Genomic DNA, 25,393 nt, shown 5'->3' with positions numbered 1-25,393 from the left:
GATTGAGATTGGATTCTCATGTTTTGTCATGATCTGGGGATTTTGATGAACAGGTAGAAATTGAATCTCATACCCAAGCAGAGGTTCAAGTACTTGGGCATGTTAATAGACAAGGCAGCAACGATAGTCTTTCCTTTGAACAATCGCTTTAGCAAGCTCAATGAGGTTGCACGACCGTTTCTATTTAAGAGAGAAACACCATCTCAGTGCTGGTAGTATCTCTTGTTGGCCACCTTTCCTCGCTGGAGAAACTATTTCCACACTGACACCCCCACCAGAGATTTCTACAATGGTGTTTGAAGGATCACTGGTTAGCCGACAGGGATCCCTGTTCTGATGGGATAGGAGACTCGGGCCGATCTTTCCTGGTGGCTGAACGAGGAAAACCTCATTTGGGGATCCCACTCAATTTGCTGCCTCCGGACATGCAACTGTTCTCAGACGCATAAAAGTGGTTGTGGGGCACATACTGTACCTTAATGACCTGGCCGTCTTGGGTGTTTGATCATGAGAAATAATGCATCTGCACATCAACATCTGCAAACTGCAAGCAGCTTTTCTAGCACTGCAAGAATTCCAAGAACATTTATAATGGCACTCAGTATTGTTGATGAGTGACAACTCTACCGTAGTGGCTCTCTGTAAGCTGATAAATAGGAGGCATGCCTGGGTGATGTTCCATGCCATAGAGTTGTTAGACAGGTACATTCAAAGCAAGAGGAATGTATTAGTAATCACTTTCAGTTGCCAGGAATAGGTTGTAGGGTTGGAGTAGACCCCACATCCTTGCATAACGTTAAGGCTTCTTACTTTGGGTTCTAAGGGGATTTATCTCTTTGCCACTGTTGAACAAGAATCTCCCCATGTTATGCTCCTCCATTTTAGACCCATGGGTCATCTTCAAAAACACCATCTAACACCCATGGAATCACCTGGATATGTAAGCCTTTCCTCCATTCAGCCTGATCTGCCTGTTAATCTACAGTTGATTATGCCAGGACTCAGTATGATCCTGGTGGCTCCCAGATGCCCCATGCCAAGGGGTATCTCAATCTGTTAGCCCTTCTAGTTGAGGTCTCAAGAAAACCATAGTACGACAAAGGTCCATGCTCCTCTGTTAGCCACACTTTCAGAAGTACCACCAGTTCATGAAGTCCTTGGACCTTCATGGTTGAAGCTTGTTGAGTATCTCCTCTGAGCAATAAGCTTTTCATGAGGCACTACACAGGCAATGTCTGGATACCTGTGATGAGTCTCTTCAGCTGTTTATCAAGGAAAATGGGCCTTCTGTTATTTGTGTCATAGAAGGGATACTTCTCCGCCCGGAGCAATGATTTCCTGGTCTTCCTTCGCCGAAAGAAGCATGTTTGAGTTGCTGCTGTCAAAGGCTACCTCTGTGTTAGGCATGGTCTGTCAATTGAAAGGGTTAGGCCTCTCTTCGTGAGAGTTGTTTATGCTCATGAGGAGCCTTGAGCAGTCTTGCGTACCCAGTATGAGCCTTTGAGTTTGTTAGACAGATCTGAATCTCAAAACTTTTTACTAATCTTAACATCAGGAAAGAGAGTAGGCAAGTTGTGAGGTCTGTTTTTTGGTCATCCATGCTGAGGGATGGAAGGAGGTCTCCTTTAGTTTTGTGTCAGAGTTTGTGATGAAAGAGTAGAACCTGTCAGTGCGTGACCTCAGGTTGGAGACCTTCCCCATTCCCTCATTGTGTGAAGCATTGGTTGGTGATCAGGAGATGCTTTTGTCTCCCATTAGGTCATTGTGGTTTTATCTGAAAATTATCTGACATCCCAGGCCTGAATGTCAGAGACTTTTTGTTAACACTGGCTGGACCAGGAAATGGATGTCATGGAACATGATCACTTTCTGACTTCATGAGATGATCCGCACAGCGTATGCTTTGGTTGCTGAGAGAGTCAAGGTACCAGCAAGGACCAGAGCTCACCAAGTCTGGGGGTAGGCCCCACCTTAGCTTTTAAAAGATACCTCCCAGGTGCTGCAGGCTGGAGTTTGGAAATGTCAAACCACCTCATTACCAGGGGACGAAGCAGTTGAATCATTACATGCTGGGCGGGACTTGATGCTGGTAAATTACACTTTGAGCCCATTCTGCAATCCTTAGAAGTATCTCCCCCTAGCCATCCTTATGGGGTGTGTATGGTGGAAAGTATACTAATCCACTGATCATAATACAGTCGTATTATTCCAAGCTGATTTCCGTTCGCGGGAAGGGTTTCTTCAATTGACCATGTACAATTCTTCATGTACATGCCAATGCTTATCAGTGTTCTCGTCCCCATGAAAGACAAATAGGAGGTTGCTGAAGTCGCTGCTTTTGCTCCCGTATGGGACTAAGTGGTATGACACTTCCAGGGAAGAAAGAGAACCATCCAATTCAGTTCTAGCAAGACTTCCAACCCACCAAGCAGTGAGTCTTCTCATTAAAGGACTGGTTTGTATATCGTTTAGGAACAAATCAAATTCGTAAAAGTAATTTTTATTTTTCCTAGCTCTATAAACCTGAGTCCTTCAAGTTAACTTCCCTCCTCAGCCACCCTTCTCAGTCCCAGGCTGAAAGGTCATAGTGGGGACTAGTCTGGGGGGAAAGGGGTTTTTCACCCGCTTAATTCCTTTGTAACGATTCTAACGATTGTTCCAGCTTGTTCTGCAAACATCTCTTTATTAAAGTACTCCAGTTTGTATTAATAGGAATACAAATCACTTTGAAAAGGTGATATTTGAAAGTATGAAAGGATGTTTATATATATAGGAACAAATTCCCATAAATAAAAAAGCATATCTTTAATACTAATAAAATTGTTTTATGTTAATAGCTATTCATTACTTAAAGAAATAAATAATGTCACTACTGGTTTATAGTATGAAGTGACTGAAGTTGGACTGTGAGAATTAATGTCCCATTATTTTTCAGAATAACAATATACTGTACTAGTAACCAGTAAAGTATTACTTTTTAATCTTCTCAAATCTTATCACTAACAATTTCAGACATCTGGTGTGCAATGGAAAAGATTCTCAGAGCTAAATTCTCTATTGTTGGGACATCGACTTGGAGAAATGACAGTTTTAACTGGATCAACTGGCTCTGGCAAAACTACGCTTATGGCAGAATATTCTTTAGATCTGTGCTCTCAAGGGGTAAGCTAAAGAAATTTCTAGTTAACATTTTTTTGAAACTTGGATAGATTAGATTTTTATTATTAAGATTTTTACACTAAATACTAGATGTAGTATCATGACATAATTCCCTGTACAGTATTATGTTTGTTTTCCTCTATTTCAAGGTTGTGACTTTATGGGGCAGCTTTGAAGTTAGTGTAGTTCGACTCTGTGAAATTATGCTACAGCAGTACTCAGGAATGCCTTTACCAGTTGATTTAGTTGAGTTTAATGCACTTGCTTCAAAATTCTCAAACCTCCCTCTTCATTTCCTGACGTACCATGGTCAGCAAACAACGAAATCTGTATTAAAGGTGAGAAGAGGTCTAGAATTGTTGCATTAGGGGTGTTGTGTTATTGGAACCTTGAATTATAAAGAATATCTTTGTGTGATACAAGTTAATTAGCATAAATATAACTTTGTGACTCACTATGCTTAGGGAAAACAGATAGACCAAATTTTTCAAAGGAAAAATATTGAAATATCAAAAGTTTTTTGCAACATTCAAGTGATTCCCAGCTACATTTGTTTATGTCCTTTATTTTTACGAAAATCTCAAGAGATTTTCGTACTACATTTTGTTTCTGCTTATCTTTTTGCCCTGACCGAGCCCGGTGTTTATTCGTACACGGATACAAACTTCTGAGTCATTTATATGGGTTACTTCTAGTTTCATTTTCTACAGCCTGACAGTAAAAAAGAAATAGGTAAAAAATGTCATGCTGCGATGCTGAGAAACTGCTGTGCATGACACTTTAAGATTGTATCAAGCGCTTACTCACAACCCTTCTGGCCAGGAAGGAGGTTGGACGTGCTTTCCTTCTCTTTTGCATCTACTCATACCCTTATAGTGCTTGTGTCTTTTGTCTCTTTGACATTCTTTGTCACTTGCGTGCTTCATTATTTATAAGTTACGAGGGTATGCCTTGTGACATTGTTGAATTCGATGCGTTCTTTCCCTGGCCGAGATGGTCTTCCCTGTGGTGTATTTATGAGCCGAGAAGAAGTGGATCCTCTCCCGGTTTGTCCGTCGTGTAGAGGTAAAAGATGTTCAGTGTAATCTCTATGCAAGTATTGTAGGGAGTGGATGTCCTCCCAGTGGGAGAGATATCGTTGTCTCCGTATGGAACGATCTAAGCTAGATCGCTCCCCACCTTTGCCTTCTGTTAGCAATGAGAAGAAATAGAAGTTGAGTTCAACGGCGAACGTTATCTCCCCTCATAATTCTTTGTGTCAGGAGTCCTCTGAGGCTTCAGTCGTGGATGACAACGGCCATAATTTTGTCAACATTTCATCACCTAGTGTTGATAGTGCAGTATGAAATTGAACCTGTTTTTATTGCAGATCCCCTGGCTATGGCCACTGTGCTCCCTGATCTGGATCCTTTAGATGCTTTATCCCCAATTATTCTGTTTTGTCTAGATTTCCCTCGCCCCTTATGAGTGCGTTGAGTGGAGATTTATACAGTATATATCAGATTATGGGAATAAGATGTTTCCCCCTTTAGAAGTGTCTCCCATCAGAACAGTGAAAGTATCTCCTCGTTCCTGGAGGGATCTTAGGGCAGAGCCTGTCATTTCCCCCTGTACTGAAGCAGCCTTATTGAAAGACTTATTACCAGTCTCTAGCTCATAATAATGTGCAAGGCCTGCCTCGTACACCTAGGCAGAGAACTCGACAAATCAAGGGATTTGCCATCTCTTTATTATGAGGGGGGTTGGACAGCTTTGGCTACCCGTCCCCAGAATTGACATTGCCTTCATGCTCAAAGCAGGCCTCTCCTTCTAAGCCTAATATGCTGTAAAGTCGTGTAACTATTCCTACTCTATCAAGAATTTCTAGAATACAGCTAGGCCAAATGTTCAGATTAACATGACGTACTGATGTTACTGTATGCGCTGCCTTGTCTGCGCGTGAGGCTAGGCTACCCCTCTGCAGCTTGAACAGGCCAAGTGATCTAAGCACATTGTCACCGCTAAACATCATGACGTCACTAAACGTGCTGCAATCCTGACCTGTGAAAGTATTCCTCAGTGTTATAGTGACGTTAGAGTAAATGTAACTATACGCCCACCAGGTTGTAGAAGGCATGGTAGAACCTCCCCACATCAGTTCAGTTCCCCCGGAGCTTTTCAAAAGTTTGGCTTGGAAACAACGTGATAAACCTTTACCTTACACTACTGTTATTGTTCTTTGAATATTTCATTTTTCCTTGTTTCCTTTCCTCACTGGGGTATTTTCCCTGTTGGGGCCCCTGGGCTTATGGGATCCTGCATTTCCAGCTAGGTTTGTAGCTTAGCAAGTAACAAATAGTAATAAAAATAAGAACCCTGTCTTTTGCCGTGAACAAACCTAATTGTCAAGATAGACCTTATACTAGCACTCGGCCTGATACACGATCTACCGAATGTCATTCCTTTTCAGATGATTCTTTGCTGTACAGAATGTAGATATGGGACTTGGAAAGTTTCCCCCTTCCCAAGGATCACTCGCCCATATGACATATTGTAGATGAAAGGAGTAGGAGCAGACAACGTAGACGTGGTTCTTGCCATAGGCGTTCTAGATGGCGGTGTGCCGAGAACTCTCTCTCGCCTCATAAATTGAGCTCTCAGAGAGACTTCAATTACTCCACCTCACGCTTAGGTGCTAGGGGCGAATGTTCTTATGATGGAAGTGAACTGGATTCCTCCCACTCCTCTGCCTCTTTTTCCTGTTATGATAGGAATGATTTCAGGGAAAGGAAGGATATTTGAAGAAGAATTAAGAGCTCCATGACCGTTAAAACCGAACGATCTCATCCTGATGTTATTACTATCAATGACTCTGTCTAGCCTCATTGTGCGCGCGAGTACAAGCTCTGCTGATGTAACCCGTCCTTGAGGGCTTGGTACCTAGCTCTGAAGCTTTCCATTTCATCAAGATTGAGTCTCATCTACCATTTGAGGGGTTTAGGTGAGCCTCCCTTAACGCAGACCGCTAACAGACGGTGCACTATTGACGCTACCTTTCCCCACTCTCTAAGCCCCGTACTCAGGTATGATGTGACTCTCTCTCGTCAGACTAAGAACACAGTTGAGTTTCTGAATACGCAAGATTGCAGCAGAAAACTTGCTGAAGATGAGCTGGTCTTACGTTCACTCTGGCACCTTTCAGAGTCCGCTTCCCATTGAATACTGATGTAGCTAACCTAGTTTCATCAGTCCCTTCGGAAAGATTACCTAATCTCCCTACCATGATTTCAGTTCCTGAACTGGCTAATATGGAGGTAGCAGCTATATCAGCTTTACAAACGTGGTCATGGATAGACCATTGGTCTGGAGCACACTCGTTTCGCGATATCACGAGACCGCAAGAACGAGCTTGTGTGTGAACAGTTCAAGAAATTGTCAAGATCTGGCACTAAGCCATAGAGCTTTTCCTTCATCAGAATGTCTTCCTTTTGGGAAATTACATTCCTAAGAGGCTTTCCCATAGAGGCGCTTTGGTCATAAGAAACTCAGACCCAGTCAACTCCCCCTCCCTTTTTCCATCCTCAGATGTGGCTAAGGCAGTTAAAGAGGTAGAGTAGTTAGAACAAAGCTCTATGGTAAGCAGAGCAGCGTCACTATTTACAGCGCCTCAAGTGTTCACCAAAGTCTTTGTCCTTGACTCAGCTTGGGTGCATGCCATGGGCATCAGGCTCATGAGATACCTAGATGAATGGCTTCTCTTAGCAGAATCCCGAGCTCTCCTGCTGAAACACATACCTACTGCTGGATCTGTGCAAGGACTTAAGGGATCCAACTGAACCCTCAGCAGTCCACCCTCGTCTTCAAGCAGTCTGTCAGTTATCTAGGTATGGACATAGACTCAGTTCAAGCCAAAGTCTTTCCTCCAGCAAACAGAATAGCAAGGTTCAGGATATTGGCATCAACCTCTCGGAAAGGGAACCTTCTTCTCCCCTGACTTGGCAGAAGCTACTAGGCCATCTCTCCTCGTTAGAGAAATTCGTCCTTCTGAGGATGTTGCATCTTCGCTGGGTGCGTTTGGCTCTAAAGAACCAGTGGTCACAAGATTCAGACCATCCGGCAACCCTGGTGCAAGTACCTCAGGAGATGATAAAGGACCTCCTTTGGTGGCTGGATAAAGAGATCCTGTTAGTGAAAAGCCCCTTCAGGCTCCCCTCAATAGCTCATGTTGTTTACAGATGCATCTCACCAGAGGTGGGGTGCTCACCTGGGGAAGAAGCAAATCTCGGGTCTATGGTCAGAAAGGACATTACCTTCCACATAAACTTTGTGGAAATGAAAGCACTGGAACACTCCATTTAGCAGACTCTGAAAGGTTACTCCATGGTGGTGTTGATGAACGACAACTTCATGGCAGTGACCTACATCTCCAAATAAAGAGGTGTAGCCTCTCTCCTGCTATGCAGTCTAGCAGTAGAGATAATCAAGTGGACAGAGAACCAGGCGATCTCACTCTCGGTGAGGTTTATTCCCAGGAAGAGGAACGTCATTGCAGACCATCTGAGCTTTTGAGGGACAACAGTTGGTTCAGAAGGATTTTGGGTTCTTCTAATGGTGAAGAAACGTGACTCTGTGAGGTTCCCCGTCTCTGGACATGTTCACCACCCACCTGAATCACAAACTCCTGGTGTATTGCTCTCCAGTCCCAGACCAAGCTGCAGTGATGGAAGATGCATTTCAACACCCGTGGGACGGTCTAGACTTTTACGCCTTCCCACCATTTTGTCTGATTAGTATTCAGATCTACTAGAACTTCTCACAGATGTACCAAGAGAACTTCCAGAATGGCCAAACCTGCTACGCCAACCTCATAAGAAAATTCCACAATGTAGTACATTGCCTGTTCCTTCACGGCTAGGAACTATCGTGTCTCCTCCGAAAGAAAGGCTTTTTTACGACCAACTGCAAAGCAGCTTTCCGGATATCTATGAATGTTTTCCGCAGCAGTTTACCAGGCAAAGTGGAAAATCTTCTGTGATTAGTGTCATAGGGGGAATATTGCTTCACTCAAAGCTGCTATTCCCCTAATTGCAGACTTTTTAGGGTTGCTGAGGAACAAGAAGCCCCTTTCAGTCACGGCGGTGAATGGATACCGCTCAGCCTTTAGCTAAGTATCCAAATTGAAAGGAGTGGATCTCTCCGAATCTTGGAACTCTCAGCTCTGATTAGGAGTTTCAAGCAGTCTTGCCCTCTTCGAGAACTCAAACTCCCTTCCTGTGATGGGACTAAGGTCCTATGAGCCTTGAAAAAAGCCCCATACAAACCTATGCATAAATCCTTAGACAGAGATCTTACCTTAAAGACCATCTTCCTCTTTGCTTTAGCTTCAGCCAAAAGAGTGAGCAAATTACACATTTTATCTCATCTTGTAACATTTCAGAGTGGAGAGAACTATCTTTGTCCTGTGTTCCAGAATTTGTGGCCAAACTCCAAAATTCAGTTGATAATTATCAAGGATTTGACTCTTTCACAATCTTGTCTCTTAAAGAGGTAAGTGATGACCCGGATGACATGTTACTGTCCTGTTGAATGCAACATTTTAGGCCTAAAATCTTCAATTTGTTTGTGAGCACTGGCCTCTTCAAAAAGAAGGTTTCCTGAAAACACTTTTTCTTTTTGGTTGAGAGAAACTATCATGAGACGCTTCCTCTGGGGAAGCGTCTCCAAGGGCCTCCCCTCGAGCACATGATATAAGTGGGCTTGTTGCAACCTTAGCATTCAGCAAAAACCACTCTGTAGCACAAATTCTAAAAGCTGGAGTTTGGAAGACAAACCACTTTTATGAACCATTACTTTAAAGATTGCACACACAGGTCTTTAGACACCTTTGCTATAGGCTCTATTGTTGCTGCACAACAAATAGTTTAACCTTAAGCTCTTCTGGGACAAGTAACTGCCCTTATCCCGGGGATTTGTTATTCTCTGCTTTATGAGGGTATATAATGAGTAATAAAGCGGATGGCGATCTTGATCCGACTTGAAGCCCGCACTTGTAGGTAGTAGGTTAGCTGGGGCATCAGCCGCACTTTGAGATATTACCGCTAGAGTGTTATTGGATTCTTTGACTGGCCAGACAGTAATACTTTACATTGGATCCCTCTCTTTGGTTAAGGCTCATGTTTTCTTCGCCTATACATACACCGAATTGTCTGGTCTATTTTTTACACATTCTCATCTTTCATCATACAATTGACAACACTGAGATTACCAAACAATTCTTCTTTGTTCAAGGGGTTAAGTACTGCAATGTAATTTTTCAGTGGCTACTTTCCTCTTGGTAAGGATATAAGAGAGACTTTAGCTATGGTAAGCAACAATTCTTGGAGGACACTCCAAAGTCAAACCATTGTTCTCTGGTCATGGATAGTGCCATAGCCTCTGTATCATGGCCTTCCACTATCTTGGGTTAGAGTTCTCTTGCTTTGGGTTACACTCGGGCATGCTATTCTATCTTATTTCTCTTCTTTTTTTTCCTTTTCTTTTGAAGTTTTCATAGTTTATATGTGAAGGAACTAATATTTAATTTTTGATTGTTTATTCTTCATTTCTAGTTTATTTATTTCCTTGTTTCCTTTTCTCACTAGACTATATCCCCCGTTGGAGCTCTTGGGCTTATAGCATCTTGCTTTTCCAACTATGCCTGTAGTGTTATAGCCTAGCTTGTAATGATTATGATAATAATGAAAGTAAGAATACCTTAATTGTGTACTAGCGATATATTAGATATATTGAATATATTGATAACATGCAACACTTGATGTTCATATCACTTCACCCTGGCAAAGCTCTTTAGAATGAAACTGAAGGCCCTTCCTCGTTACCAACCGGCTGCACTTCACAAATAACTCAAATTGATCTTTTGCTATTACTTTAGTAATTGTATCTTGAAAGAGAAGGGCAGACCTAACCTTCACCGAGACTTCCTCCCACCTAAGGAAGACTCCCCATATAAATGCCTCGGAAGTTTGTATCCGCATAGGAATAAACTACAAATTTTATGTAATTTTTATTTTCCTAGTTATATAAACCTGAGTCATTTACCAAAGGTCCCACCTCAACCACCCCAAGTCTTTGACCAGAAAAGTGTTGGGAGTAAGCGGTTGATACAAGTGTATTGTGTCATGTGCACATTTGCCCAGCAATGCAGCATGATGTAATCTACCGATTTCTTTTAGATCGCCTGGCTGTAGAAAAGGAAACTAGAATTAACCCCATATAAATGACTGAGGTTTGTACACCTAGGAAAAATACACATTATATGAAATTTATAGTTCTGTATTGTGTTTAGAATTTTTGACACATGTAGGAGTACAATACTAGCAGTCGTTATAATTGTGCAATTTTTCAATGTAAAACATTATTATAATTTAGTCAAAAAGGGGGAATTGGTAGTATGATAGCAGTTATGTTGCTCTTCAAGATAATTAGCCTTTTTCTCTTTTTAAGAGAACAAAGACATGATGCAGAACTTTACTGTACTGTGAACTATGCCGAATTGGTATAATGAAATTATCAGGTGCCAGAGAAAAATGGATTTACAATAGAAAGTCCAGTTATGTTCTATTGTAAATTTTCAATGGTTTCAATTAGAAAACCAAAGAAATACCTGGAGTATGAAAGGCAGATATCCCAAACATAGACTGTTAACATAAATATTGATATCTTTCTTTCCAGTAACTTTTGATTGAAATTCAAGATTCTGATATTACTAATTGATATATGAATTCATATTTGTATACTTTTAAGACTTAGGACATAGGAATTCAAGTAGAAAGTGCAGAAGACAAGATGTTGGAGATACTGTATTTTCCATTCTACTATATAAGGGGAAAAAGTGACAAATATTAATGACAAGTATTTAAGCTTCATGTTTATTTGTTCCATAACTGGAATAAAACCTATGCTATTGTACTGCTCCCCAGTCCCAGACCCCGAGACTCTCTGGCAAGAAGCATTCCAACAACGGTGGGACAGCATCGATGTTTATTCGTCTCCCCCTCTCTATCCGACGAAAAGAGTACTCAATAACACTAGAACACCGGTCAATTTCTTAATGACCCCCATAGCTCCAGTATGGCATCATGTAGAATGGTTCCCAGACCTTCTGCAACTCCTGACAAAGCTTCTGAGAGAACTTCCTCCATGACACTATCTACTCGGACAACCACATGTCAACATCTTCCACAAAGCCGTAGCTTCGCTACGACATCACGTCTGGAGACTATCCAGCATCTCCTCACTCAGAGAGGATTTTCGCAACAAGTTGCGAAAAGGATGTCTGGATACCTGCGAAGATCATCAGCCTTGGTTTACCAGGCAAAGTGGAATGTCTTCAGTGGTTGGTGTCGTGAAAGGAGTATCTCTCCACTCCATGCCACTATTTCAACAATAGCGGAATTCTTTGTGTATCTGCGGAAGGGAATGCTCCTGTCGGTTTTGGCAGTAAAAGGCTATTGCTCAGCCTTGAGTCCCGCCTTTAAACCGAAAGGGGTAGACATTTCCTCTCTGCTATGAAAGGCCACCACTATTCCTTAAGCCTCGCTTTCAATCCGGACCACATCAGCATCGCCCCTCTTATAGAGCTTCGACCCTACGGACCCTTGGTCGGAAAGGATACCTCGTTCCAGGATTTCAAGCAGCAGAGGTCTCCTAACCTTGATGACAGGTCTCCCCCTCCTGTTGGCTTCGGCCAAGCGAGTCGGCGAAAGCCATGGGACACCTTTAATGTTTCTCATTCACGATGATGAATCAAGAAATGCTCAACCTCATTTCTGGCAGCTCAGATCCCAGAATCCAAACCCTTTGGTCTGGTAATCCTTCGCAGCATGACCAATTATCAAGCTTAACGGTTACTATACCAAAGAGAAACTAGGAGCCCTTCCTCTAGGAAACTACAAGAGCTCACCCCAAGTGTCATCACTCATCATCAGTACGGGGAAGGTCAAGAGGAGGATCACGAAGGGCACCATCTCTGTCTGAATTCACAAAGCATAGGCCTTGCACTGAATCCAAATCCTCTGACATGTCGACCAGAACACACAACGTCAGGGGCATTACTACGCCCTGTGACACAGGGGGCATGTGGAAGTGTCAAATGACCTTCACCACCCACTACCTGCAAGACGTAACCCACAGTCGACACAATACGTACTCTATTGGTCCTGTGGCGGTTGCACAACAACTGGTTTAATACCTCAAGGTCCTTTATGGACAAGTAGCAGGAGGTTGAGGGCATTGGTTACTCGTCTGAGTGAATAAAAAAGAATGACTGGTTTGTTTCTTTTCTTCATTCTACCCTCTTCTGGGGAAATCAGCATCCAGGGTCCTGTGCGCAGCTGACCCTAACCTTTGTAGGTAAACCATTGTTCCCTTGTGTAACCTAATATTGTGTCATTACTGTTGTGTTACCATACCCTGGCGAGGTGGTATTGGGTATGTCTTGGTGACCTCGGACGATTCGTATGACTCAGAAGAGATCTTACCTTGACAGTCACATTGCTAGTATCTCAACCCACACAGCTTGCATAGGCCGTAGACCATGCATAGCATGGTTAGCGAGGTGTTAGAGTTTCCTCTTTTATATGCTAACACAAGAGGAATCCCTGTGTAAAGCCAAAAAGCCAGATTGACAGGGACATCCGCCCTCCTAATGGATTGTATTCAAGTTATAGAACAAATGAGAAATTTGGAAATAAGTTGTATTTTTCCCAAGGATACAAACCTTTAATGATTTATACAAACATACCTGCCAACCCTATACAGTACCCCTTGAAGTCCTACCTCCAACCCTATCCCCCCACCCCCTCACTAACTAACGGGATGGGTAGTTAACCCTTGCTAAAATTTTAATGGCTCGTCCTTTCAGCACCATTGAAAGTAATACTCTTGTAAACAGCTAAAGGTTTGTATCGTTAGGAAAAATACAAATTATTTCCAAATTTGTCATTTTTATATTTTCACAACACTAATCTTCAGGAATAATTTTCAATACTTTATAAACATGTATTTTCCCCTGTAATAATAATAATAATAACAATAATAATAATAACAATAATAATAATGGTCTCCTTAGTTCTATTTATTGTTATTTGATGTGAAAATTGCAAGTTACAAGCCATTAGATTTGAATTACATAGATGTATTATTGTACCTCAAATTCAGTGGTCATTCTAATGATAAATAAGCTTACTTTTCAATCTCTATTTTCTCCCCTAGGCCATGGAAGAATCTGTACGAGTGTGGGGGGTTCAGCATGTGATCATAGATAATTTGCAATTCATGCTTGGTACCTCAGAACGTCCTATAGATAGATGGTGGGAACAAGACAAAGCTGTGGCAGCTTTTCGAAGATTTGCTACTGTAAATAATTGCCACGTTACTCTTATTGTGCATCCTAAAAAGGTTAGCTTCTTCTTATTTATGTCTGCTAAGGTTAAATGTTTAGTATAGTACTGTACAGTATACAGAATGACTGTGACTGAGTGCAGCCCTTCATCTCTAACATGCTCATCTCACAAGCATCGTGATTAGCCACAACTCACATGGTCTCTGCTCCACCGTGACTCGCTTCACTAGAAAATAAACATTAGTTCATTGCAACTCTTTATTTTGACAAGCAGTACATGAATGTTCTGTGCACATCAGCCATGTGAGTCACTAATAAAGTATCATAATTACTTATAGTCTGTTTATTATTATTATTGTTATATTTACATGAATCAAGTGTGAGAAGGTGATGGGCAATCACGATGCTAGTGGGTGTAACTCCAACCAGAAGCTTTCATACAGAATTGTATCTTCTTGATAAGTAACAGTAAATGTTTGTTAGATAGATCACAAAATGTTGCCAGGTATTCTCCAGAAGAATTCTTGTCTGGCTATATATTTTTGAATAGTCATTATCTTGATATAAAAAATAACTGTTAAACATGAGTATTCAAAGCAAGCTGTTAATGTGTGTATCTTACAATTCTTAGGACTAAAGGGTATATAGTATCCAATATTAAATTTTTCAAGGTCCTAGTGAATCATAGTAGTTTTCGGTTTATTATTTTGATATATAATACAGTAATGCCTCTTGATACGAAAGTCCATATATGAAAAATTCATGATACAAAGATTTTTTCATCTTGTGTTTCAAAGAAACCCTCATGATACGAAACAAGATTCGGCCGGCTGCCGAGAAAATAATTTTAAAATTCATGCACCAAAAAACTGTAAACTTGCCACCATCTTCCTGCTCTCCCATTGGTTATCTCGCTACCCTGATGCTAGTTACCGCCATAAGATCCTGCTTGCTTATTGGTCAGAATCTCTTCGACTATTTCGTTTTGGCAGCGGTATCATTCACATTGAATTCGTGTTGGTGATTTCGCTTGCTTATAGTTATCTGGTAGCATTATTCAACTCATACAGTATTAGCCATGGGTCCCAAGAATGTAGCTGATGTTCAAGGAAAGAAGAAGATGATGATTTTTATGGAGACGAAGCTTGAGATAATCAAGAAATATGATGCTAGCATGGAGTTAAGTGTAATAGCTAAGGAATATGGCCGAAATCCGTCGATGATAGGCACCATCCCTAACCAGAAGAATACCATCAAAGTAGCAACACCTTCTAAGGGTGTGACTGTCTTTTCAAATAAGAGGAGCTGGAGAGACTGCTTCTCCTCTGGATTAAGGACAAGGAAATCGTTGGAGACACTATCACTGAGACAATAATCTGCCACAAGTCCAGCGCCAATTTTGGTGATCCCGTATGTGCTCAGGCCGAAGATGATGAAAGAGAAGGGACATCGCAGCAGGCACCCCCAGAGTTCAAGGCTTCACATGGGTGGTTGAAAAATTCAAGTGACGGTCTGGCATTTAATCGGTGGTGCAGCATAGGGAGGCTGACAGCTTGAACACGAAAGCAGCCGATGAAACTTTTGTTAAGACGTTCGACGAGTTAACTCTCCTGAAAAGCTACAGTCCCCAGCAAGTGTTCAACTGTGACAAAACGGGGCCTTTTTGGAAAAAATGCCTCATGGAAGACAGGCTTACCATTCCATTCTGTGCCACCACCAGTGGGTATTGTAAGGTCAAGCCCCTACTGGTGTATCATTCAGAAACTCCTCGAGTCTTCAAGTCCCATAAAATGATCAAGGAGAAGCTCCCAGTGATGTGGGCTAATACGAAAGCCTGGTTAATGTGAATGTTCTTTGTTGAGTGGATAAAACTCTGATTTATTCTGACTGTAAAAAGATACTGTATTTAGAAAAGAACTGCCTCCTTCTAAAATGTCTGCTGGTGTTGGACAACGCCCCTGCTCACCCTCCTGGTTTCGAGGAAGATATCCTTCTGGAATATTACTTTATCAAGGTTCTCTACCTTCCAATTAACACCACCTCTCTCCTCCAGCCCATGGACCAGCAAGTGATTTCATACCTCAAGAAGATATACAGTATTCAAAATCACCGATAGCACAAACCTCACCCTGCGTGAATTTTTGAAGGAACATTTAAATTTTGTGATATGTCATCGATCAAGCTTGGCAGGATATTATAAAATCTAATGGGGTGTTTTAATAGGGCTTGAAATGAATTATGCGATTTACATGTAAGACATGATTTATCATACAAAAAAGTCATAATTTGAAAACCAGTCCAGAACAAATTAATTTTGTAACTAGAGGTATTACTGTACCAAGTTGTGGAGAAGAACTGGTCTTATAAAATAGTGTTAGCTTGAATACAGCATTTTAAATATTTAACTTAGCCGGTGAAAACACACTCAAAAACTCGCGAGCGATCGCTATGAAGGTTGCGGGTGTGCCCACCAGCGCCAACTATCGGCCAGATACCACTCTTGCATGTAAACAAACCCTTCAATTGTTCTCTGTCGACCTTGACGACAAGACGTATCATTACTCACTGTAGAACCTGGAGTTTTCTCAACATATTTGGTGAAGTACTTCATTTTGGTTTGAGCTTTCGCAGTGCAGGTGTTTTATCTTCAACTTAAATCTTGAACTCGTTTTTGGATAGATTTAATTTTTGATGACTTTGGATTGTTTTTTGGACTTTCTTTGACTTTTAAATGGCCGACCCTTCCCTTAGTATGGAAGTGTGTTTTAGGCTTTTAGCAATTATCTTATCACGTTATAAATTAATTATAGATTTTCCTCTATATATTTTATATCTCAACCGCCTTTATTAGGCCTCTTCGATTAGCTTTCCATTTATAATAAACATCAAGATAAATGTTAATGATTTGTTTATATGCGACCTTTCCTGAGAGTAGGCGGTCCTAACTTGGAAACCGAAGTTAAACAACGTTGAGCCCTTTCAATCGTAAATAACTTTTACAGAGCTAATGATTTAAAACTTATTAAATGAATATTTTTTAGTAGATATTTTATGAAAGATTTTCTTTGAATAGTCTTCGTACTGTTTCAAAGATGAACTAACGTTTAGTTTATTTATGCTACGCAGTTTGCGCTCTATCGTTACGATAGAGAGAGAGAGTATCACGGTTTCACTTTGCAGAAAGAGTAAATCGATTCTGACGTTTTGTTCATTCTTCTTTCAAAGCTTAAATGTTTTAAATTCTATTTTAAAGGAACTTTTTAATTGAAAAACCTTTCAGTTTTTTCCTTTGGTCAAATAACCTGTTTATTGACGAAACGTAAGTGGGCTCTTCTCTTAGGTGCGAAATCAAGAGAGAGAGAGAGAGAGAGAGAGAGAGAGAGAGATAGAGACGGAGAGAGAGAGAGGAGAGAGAACGTTCCGATCTTTATTCTCGTCCCAAGCGAGTAACGTTGTTCTCGAGTTACTCTCGTCCCTAGTCTCTGTACGGGGAGAAAGGATAAAACGTTTTTAGTTTTTATTCTCGTCCCAAGGCACTGTACGGTGAGAGATTGGAAACGTAGTTTTGAATGAACTAGTGTTTAGTCTCTTTCCCAGCCACTGATCTTTTTATCTTAAAATATGTTTACTGTTTTTTGCTTGTATTAATGTGCTTACATTATACGACTGATTTCGCAATTATAACCTTTTGATGAGGGTAGAATTGCGTGCTTCAGGTAGAAATCAGTTTTATTCATACCTAATGTGAATTGTTAAAAAATTCGATTTCAGTGAAATAAGTGCAAAACAGAAAATCGTAGTGATAAAGTGATATTGCACAAAGTGTTATCAGTGTTGCGACCGAGGGTTCGTCTGTTCGTGCCTGTCGTTCGCCTAGTCCGAGACCTCTTGCAAGCTCCCAAGCCTAGGGGAGAAGTAATGTCGTACGACTTATGGGTTCGAGAGGCCTTGATCAGCGAACAGACGTTCCCTCTATGGTATCAGGCGTATATCACCAAGATCACCCCTACCATAAGGTGAGAGAGACGATTTTCTCCTCGTCATCCGAAGGCTTTTCGCATAAGAAACCGTGGAACAAGGTTTCGAGGCCCTTTAAGCGAAAGTCAGTCCTTTCAGGACAGGTCCAGCGTCCTGGTTTTAACTATTAGGACAGCTCTGACCCTATGCAGTCATCGGAAGACTGCTCGCCGCCTAAACAAAAGCGTAACACAGGCTCCGAGAGTCTTTTTGTAGGCAAGGTTTTGCAGTCACAGACGTTACCCTCGTCTCTTACCGCAACCATTCCCATTGATCCTAAATGGGTTGTACGGCAAGACATGCAGAATAAGCTTGCCTCTCTTATGGAAGACTATTCTGCCGATAAGGTTCACGTTGATCCTAGCCGTTTATCTCATCGAGATCCTGGCCTTCAGCCGCCCAAACGAACCTTCGTGCGTCCTGTTGACGTTGACGTAGCTAAGTCACGTCAGTCACGATATGTAGAGCCTCACTCGTTGCGGTCACGTGTTGATTTTCAGCCGCATTTGGACGTTAGGCCGCTTCCTAATGCTCCTGTTGACGTTCAGGACGTTCGCCAACCAGCGGAGTTGACTTGTTTTGACGCTGAGCGTCAACTACCGCAGTCTAGAGTTGTTTTGACTGCTCAGACTAGGCAGTCAAAACAGTCTCGAGTGGACGCCGAGCGTCCTCCCGCACCTGTTGTTGTTGACAGTTCACAGACTGTTAAGCAGTTACATGATGTTGCGTCCTGGTCCGCTACTAATGCACCAGTGCGTGTGGACTCTGCTTGTAAAGCATTGCCACCACGGTAGGTCTCTCCCTTGCTTGAGACTCGGCTATTGTCGGACAAGGTTCCTTCAGATGAGGAAGTTGCTGTTCCCCCTCCTACTGATATTCCCTTGAGGACTCTGTCAGACGGAGAGGAGCCTAAAGCTGCTTAGCCCTCTATGGACTTTAAATAAATCATGCTGATTTTTAAGGATCTTTGTCCGGATCTTTTTGTAACTGCTGCTCCTCGTTCGCCTAAACGTCAGAGTTTACACTAGGCCTAGCTACTTCGAAGCTGTTGTTTTATAAGCTAGTGCTCTCTCGCTCGCTCTTCTAAGAGAGCTTTACGTTTGCTAGGTGACTGGTTTATCACCAGGAGGAGTTTGGGGGAGACAGCCTTTGCTTTCCCTACTTTTAAGCTGGCTTATAGAGCGAGAGTCTGATATGACACGAGAGAAGTTCTCGGCTTGGGAGTTCCTGCCTCTGCCCAGATAGACTTCTCAAACCTCATAGACTCTCCCTGGCGCCTGGCCATGAGACGCTCCAAGATTTTATGGTCGACTTCAGAGCTATTTTCGAGCGTTTGAAGTTTTGCTGTACAATTATGTCATGCATAAACAAGGCTTTCAGGGATGGCTCCAATGATCTGACAGCCACGTTCTCTGCAGGAACAAGTCCCTCAGGGATGGCTCCAATGATCTGGCAGCCATGTTCACTGCAGGAGTACGTAAGAGGCAAGTGCGCTCAATGTGTTCATTGTCAAGACAAACTTCACGATGAAGTCTACCAGGTTGTCTTGACAGCATTTATGGAAGGCGACTGGATGGTCTCTCTCGACCTTCAGGAGGCATACTTCCACATTCCTATACACCCGGATTCCCAACCGTTTCTGAGGTTTGTTTACAGGAATGTGGGGTACCAGTTTCGAGTCCTGTGCTTTGGCCTCAGTCCTGCTCCTCTCGTGTTTACGAGGCTCATGAGGAATGTGGCAAAATCCCTCCATCTATCGGGGATCCGAGCCTCCCTGTACTTGGACGACTGGCTTCTCAGAGCATCGTCCAGTCTTCGCTGTCTGCAGGATCTACATTGGACGTTGAGTCTGGCCAGGGAGTTGGGACTTTTGGTCAACCTAAAAGTCCCAACTGATCCCATCCCAGATTAATCTATATTTGGGGATGGAGATTCGCAGTCCAGTTTTTTTTTCGGGCTTTTCCGTCTGCCACCGAATAGAACAAGCCCTGCTCGAAGTCCAACTAATGCTGAAAAGAAAACGTTTGTTCAGTCAGGAGTTGGAACAGTCTCGTAGGGACTCTCTCATCCCTGGAGCAGTTTGTCTCACTAGGGAGACTACACCTTCTGCCTCTCCGGTTCCATCTAGCCTCTCACTGGAACTAGGACAAGACGTTAGAGACGGTATGATTCCCAGTCTCCGAACCAGTAAAGGCATGCCTGAAATGGTGGGACAGCAATATCAGTCTGAGAGAGGGACTATCCCTAGCAGTCAAGAACCCAAACCACGTGTTGTTCTCAGACGCGTCGGATTTGGGTTGGGGTGCGACCCTGGACGGTCGGGAATGCTCGGGTCTGTGGACCTCAAGTCAGAAGAGCATGCACATCAACGGCAAGGAGCTATTAGCAGTCCACTTGGCCTTGATGATATTCGAAAGCTTCTTCGAAACTAAGTGGTAGAGGTCAACTCAGACAACACCACAACTTTGGCGTACATCTCCAAGCAAGGAGGCACACACTCCTTCACGCTGCTCGAGATCGCAAGGGACCTTCTCTTATGGTCAAGAAATCGAGGCATCTCCCTGTTGACGAGATTCATCCAGGGAGACTTGAACGTCTTGGCAGACTGTCTCAGTCGGAGGGGTCAGGTGATACCCACGGAATGGACCCTCCACAAGGACGTGGGCATGAGTCTTTGGGCTACTTGGGGTCATCCCACCATAGACCTCTTTGCCTCATCGTTGACCAAAAGGTTACCAATCTTTTGCTCTCCAGTCCTAGATACAGAAGCAATCCACATAGACGCGTTTCTACTGGATTGGTCTCTTCTGGACTTCTATGCATTCCCACCATTCAAGATAGTCAACAAGGTACTGCAGAAGTTCGCCTCTCACGAAGGGACAAGGTTGACGTTGGTTGCTACCCTCTGGCCCGTGAGAGAGTGGTTCACCGAGGTACTTCAATGGCTGGTAGACTTTCCAAGAAGTCTTCCTCTAAGGGTAGATCTGTTACGTCAACCCCACGTAAAGAATGTCCATCAAAGCCTCCCCGCTCTTCGTCTGACTTCCTTCAGACTATCGAAAGACTCTCAAGAGCTCGAGGCTTTTCGAAGGAGGCAGCCAGTGCGATTGCAAGAGCGAGGAGAGCTTCTACCATTAGAGTATACCAGTCGAAGTGGGAAGTCTTTTGAGACTGGTGCAAGTCAGCATCTGTGTCCTCGTCCAGTACCTCTGTAGCCCAAATCGCAGATTTTCTTTTACATCTGAGAAAGGTTCGCTCCCTTTCAGCTCCCACGATTAAGGGCTACAGGAGCATGTTGGCTTTGGTCTTTCGACATAGAGGCTTAGATCTTTCCAACAATAAAGATCTCCAAGATCTCCTTAAGTCTTTCGAGACCTCTAAGGAACGTCGTTTGGCAACTCCTGGATGGAACTTAGACGTGGTCATAAGGTTCCTCATGTCAGACAGGTTTGAGCCATTACATTCAGCCTCCCTGAAGGATCTCACCCTCAAGACACTTTTCCTAGTGTGCTTGGCTTCGGCTAAAAGGGTCAGTGAACTTCATGCCTTCAGTAAGAACATCGGTTTTTTCTACAGAAAAAGCCACTTGTTCACTTCAACTTGGTTTCCTGGCCAAAAAATGAACTGCCTTCTCGTCCTTGGCCTAAATCTTTTGATATTCCTTGCTTATCAGAGATCATAGGCAACGAACTGGAAAGAGTATTATGTCCTGTTAGAGCTCTTAAGTTCTATTTAGCTCGTACTAAGTCATTACGAGGTAAATCTGAGGCATTATGGTGCTCAGTTAAGAAACCATCATTGCCTATGTCAAAGAATGCTTTGTCATATTTTATCAGATTTTTTTCAATATTAATCTTACCCGATGATCATGTAGCTGTCAACTCTGTTGCCCGACAGAAATCTACGGTCGGGATACGCCAGCGATCTCTATACAGGTAGGGGTGTACACAACAGCGCCATCTGTGAGCAGGTACTCAAGTACTTCTTGTCAACAAGAACTCAATTTTTCCTCTGTCGTGCCTCCGGCTAGACCTACTTGGATACGCTGTTGATTCTGGAGTTATTGTTCACGATTTGGTGATGTATTTGCTCTAGAGTTTAGCCTTCGCTATTCAGGAAGCTTTATCTTTAGCTTAGCAAGCTTTTGGAATTAATTTGAATTAATTATGGTGACGAAGAGAGTATGGACTCTCTTTCACTTTTAAATGGCCGACCCTTCCCTTAGACGGAAGTGTTGGTGTCGAAGAGAGTATAGACTCTCTTTCACTTTTTATTTTATATCTCTCCGCCATTTATAGGCCTCTTCGATTAACCTTCCTTAAAAAAAAAAAAAAAAAAAAAAAAATGCGACCTTTCCTAATAGTAGGCGGTCCTTACTTGGAACCGAAGTTAATTAACATTGAGCTCGTCATATCGTTTTTCCTGTTAAGAATTTATGCTATTTTAACTTTTTGTTTTTGAAAGAATTTCTTTGATAAGTCTCGTACTGTTTTCAAAGTTGAACTAACGTTTTGTTTAGTCTCCACAGTTGTTGACGTTCAGAACGTTCAACTTGCGCTCTATCGTTACGATAGAGAGAGAGTATTCACGGTTTCACGTTGCAGTAAGAGTAAACCGATTCTAGCGTTTCGTTCATTCTTTCTTAGCTTAAATGGTTTTAATTCTAATAAAGGAACTTTTTATTTGGGAAACCTTTCAGTTTTTTTTTCCTTTAACAAATAATATGTTTTAACGATATATATAATTGGGCTCATCTCTCAGGTTCTAAGTCAAGAGAGAGAGAGAGAGAGATAGAGACGGAGGGAGAGAGAGGAGGATAAACGTTTCGTTCAAGCGGGTAACGTTGTTCTCGTTTTTTTTTGCTCTTCTCCCTAGTCGATAGAGGGGAAGAAGGTAAAACGTTTCTAGAGTTTTATTCTTGTTCCCAGGCTTTATGCGGTGAGAGATTTTAAACGTAGTTTATTTGATCTAGTGTTTAGTCTCTTTTCCAGCCACTGAATTCTTTATCTTTCATTATGTTTTTCTGTTACATTGTAATACTGTTTTCGCAATTACTACCTTTTAATGAAGGATAGGATTGTGTGTTTCAGGTACAAACCACTTAAAGTTTCGAGTTCAGTGAAATAAGTGCAAACAGAAAATCAAAAGTGATAAAGTGATATGCGCAAAGTGTTACAGTGTTGCGTTCGAGGGTTCGTCTGTTCGTGCCAGTTGTTCACCTAGTCCGATACCTCTTACAAGCTCCCAAGCCCAGGGGAGAAGTAATGTCGAAGGACTTATGGGTTCCTCAGGCCTTGATCGACGAACAGACGTTTCCCTCTGTGGTTTCGGGTGTATCTACACACGTTGCCGACGTGATCACCCCACCCACACAAAGACGAGAGAGCCCATTTATTCCTCGTCTGCGGAAGAGGTTTCTCGCAGAAACCATGGACCAAATCTTGCAGCTTTTAAGTGCAAGTCGGTCCCTTCCGCGCAAGTCCAACGGCCTAGGTGTAGCCACTGGGTCAGTTCGGACTCGCTGCAGTACGACAACTGCACACCTCCTAAGAGAGGCTAGGTGGTACCGCAACAGGCAGTAACTCCGTCTGTTGCCGCACCAGCTGTTTTAGACCCTCAGTCACAACGGACAGTAGCTCCGTTTGTTGTTGTCTTTCATAGACCCTAGTGGTCCATGCTGCAGACTATACAGTCTCAGCTTGCTCCTTCATGCAGGAGTATCATGCTGGAAGGTTGACAATGCAGCCTGTTTACCTACAACCCGCCGAGGTTGTGCGCTCACTCGCTCAGCAGATACTGCGGCTGCCTGCTCCCACACCACACCTGTGAGAGCTCCTCCACCGATGCGCAGTCCTCACTGCCAGACGCATGTTCTTGCTGCACCTTCTGCTAACATGCGTGAGCTGCCGCATCAGGAGTTGCCGGGTTCCAGCACTATGCGGCATTCTCCTCAGCCCATGCAGCATGCTCTGCAGACCTTACAGCATGCTCCGCATACCATGCAGCATGAGCCGCATACCATGCAGCATGAGCCGCATGCCTTACCTCATGCTCTGCATACCTTACCGCATGCTCTGCATACCTTACAGCATGCTCTGCATACCTTACAGCATGCTCTGCATTCCTTACAGCATGCTCTGCATACCTTACAGCATGCTCTGCATACCTTACAGCATGCTCTGCATACCTTACAGCATGCTCTGCATACCATACCGCATGCTCCTCAACCCACCGCAGCCCCTCCCACGCACCAGCACTCTGCTTTTGTTGTTGCCAGCTCCCACACTCCGACTGCGGAGAAGGTTGACGATGCACCCGTGGGCCTACACCTCCCACGGTTGTGCGCCCGGCATGGCTTCATGCTCTCACACTCATGTTGTGAGAGCTCCTCCACCCATGCACAGTCAACCCTGCCAGATGTATGATGACTCCCACACACAGAGCACTCCGTTGCCGTGCGGGAGCTACCACAAGCTGCCGTGTTTTGACACGGTGTGTCAGCCTCCGCAACACACTGTGGTTACCGCCACTCGCCAGCAGCAAACTAGTCAGGCAGGAGTTGAGGCTTCCCCACACATCTTTGGTTGTTGCCAACTCACAAACTGTCATGCAGTTACATGACATTGCCTTCTGGTCTGCTACTTATACACCAGTGCTGTATGTCCTCACGCTCCTGTTGTGGTTGACAGTTCAGTTTTTGACAGTTCACAGACTGTCAAGCAGTTTCATAACGTTGCCTTCTGGTCTGCTGCTTTTGCACCAGTGAAACCCTCACTGAGAGAACTTAGCTTTTCTCGGATATGGTTCCTGTAGATGAGAAAGTGCTGTTCTCCCTCCTTCTGATATTCCCTTGAGGACTCTGTCATTTGGAGAGGAGCCTTAAGCTGCTTAGCCTCCTATGGACTTTTATTTAAGCATAACATGCTTCCAGGGAGGGTAAATGGTTCCGCTTCAGTCGCTAACCCCGTCTGTTGCCACACCTGCTCCCATAGACCTTGAGCTTTGTTGCAAGACATGCAGTCCAAGCTTAGTCCTTGATAGAGGATTTTTTTTTTTTACGGAGTCAGTGTGTCACTGGGAAGACGTTCAACAACCAGCAGAGGTGACTTGTTGTGACGCAGTGCGGCAACCTCAGCAACCCGATAAGGAGTTGTCTGTACTACCCAGACAGTCTAGACAGTTTCGGGTTGTCGCTGTACTTCCTCGCTTCCCCATGGTTGACAGTTCACAGACTGTGCAGCAGTACCATGATCTTGTGTCCGGCTCCGTCAGACGACTGGCTTTTAAGAGCTCCCACAAGTCGTCGCTGTCTGGAGAATCTCAGATGGACTATGGATCTGACCAAGGAACTGGGCCTCCTGGTCAAATTAGAGAAGTCCCAGCTCGTCCCATCCCAGACCATTGTCTACCTGGGTATGGAGATTCAGAGTCGAGTTTTTCGGGCTTTTCCGTCGGCCCCAAGGATCAACCAAGCCCTAGAATGCATCCAGAGCATGCTGAGAAGGAACCGATGCTCAGTCAGGCAGTGGATGAGTCTAACAGGGACACTTTCATCGCTGGCCCTGTTCATCGAGTTAGGGAGACTCCACCTCCGCCCCCTTCAGTATCATCTAGCTGCTCACTGGATAAAGGACATGACGCTAGAGACGGTCTCAGTTCCTGTTTCCGAAGAGATGAGGTCTACTCTAACGTGGTGGAAGAACAGCTTTCTTCTCAAGGAAGGTCTACCTTTGGCTGTTCAGAACTCCGACCGCCGTCTCTTCTCGGACGCATCAGACACGGGCTGGGGTGCGACATTGGACGGACAGGAATGCTCGGGAACATGGAATCAGGAGC

General features: G+C 43.4%; 1 protein-coding gene across 2 annotated transcripts in view; it reads left to right on the top strand.

Annotated features, from left to right (window-relative positions):
* mtDNA-helicase (mitochondrial DNA helicase) overlaps positions 1-25,393 on the top strand; it is a 126,846-nt gene that overhangs the window by 79,796 nt on the left and 21,657 nt on the right. For both annotated transcript variants that reach the window (XM_068392179.1, XM_068392180.1), the window contains exons 8-10: positions 3,013-3,162; positions 3,309-3,497; positions 13,411-13,596. In XM_068392179.1, the coding sequence (XP_068248280.1) occupies positions 3,013-3,162; positions 3,309-3,497; positions 13,411-13,596 (525 nt within the window). The remainder of the gene's footprint in view (positions 1-3,012; positions 3,163-3,308; positions 3,498-13,410; positions 13,597-25,393) is intronic.

Source organism: Palaemon carinicauda, chromosome 18 (assembly GCF_036898095.1).
Source record: "Palaemon carinicauda isolate YSFRI2023 chromosome 18, ASM3689809v2, whole genome shotgun sequence".
In the NCBI taxonomy this organism is placed as follows: domain Eukaryota; kingdom Metazoa; phylum Arthropoda; class Malacostraca; order Decapoda; family Palaemonidae; genus Palaemon; species Palaemon carinicauda.
The sequence above is the reverse complement of the archived record's forward strand: the minus strand, read 5'-3'. Positions and strand labels throughout refer to the sequence as shown.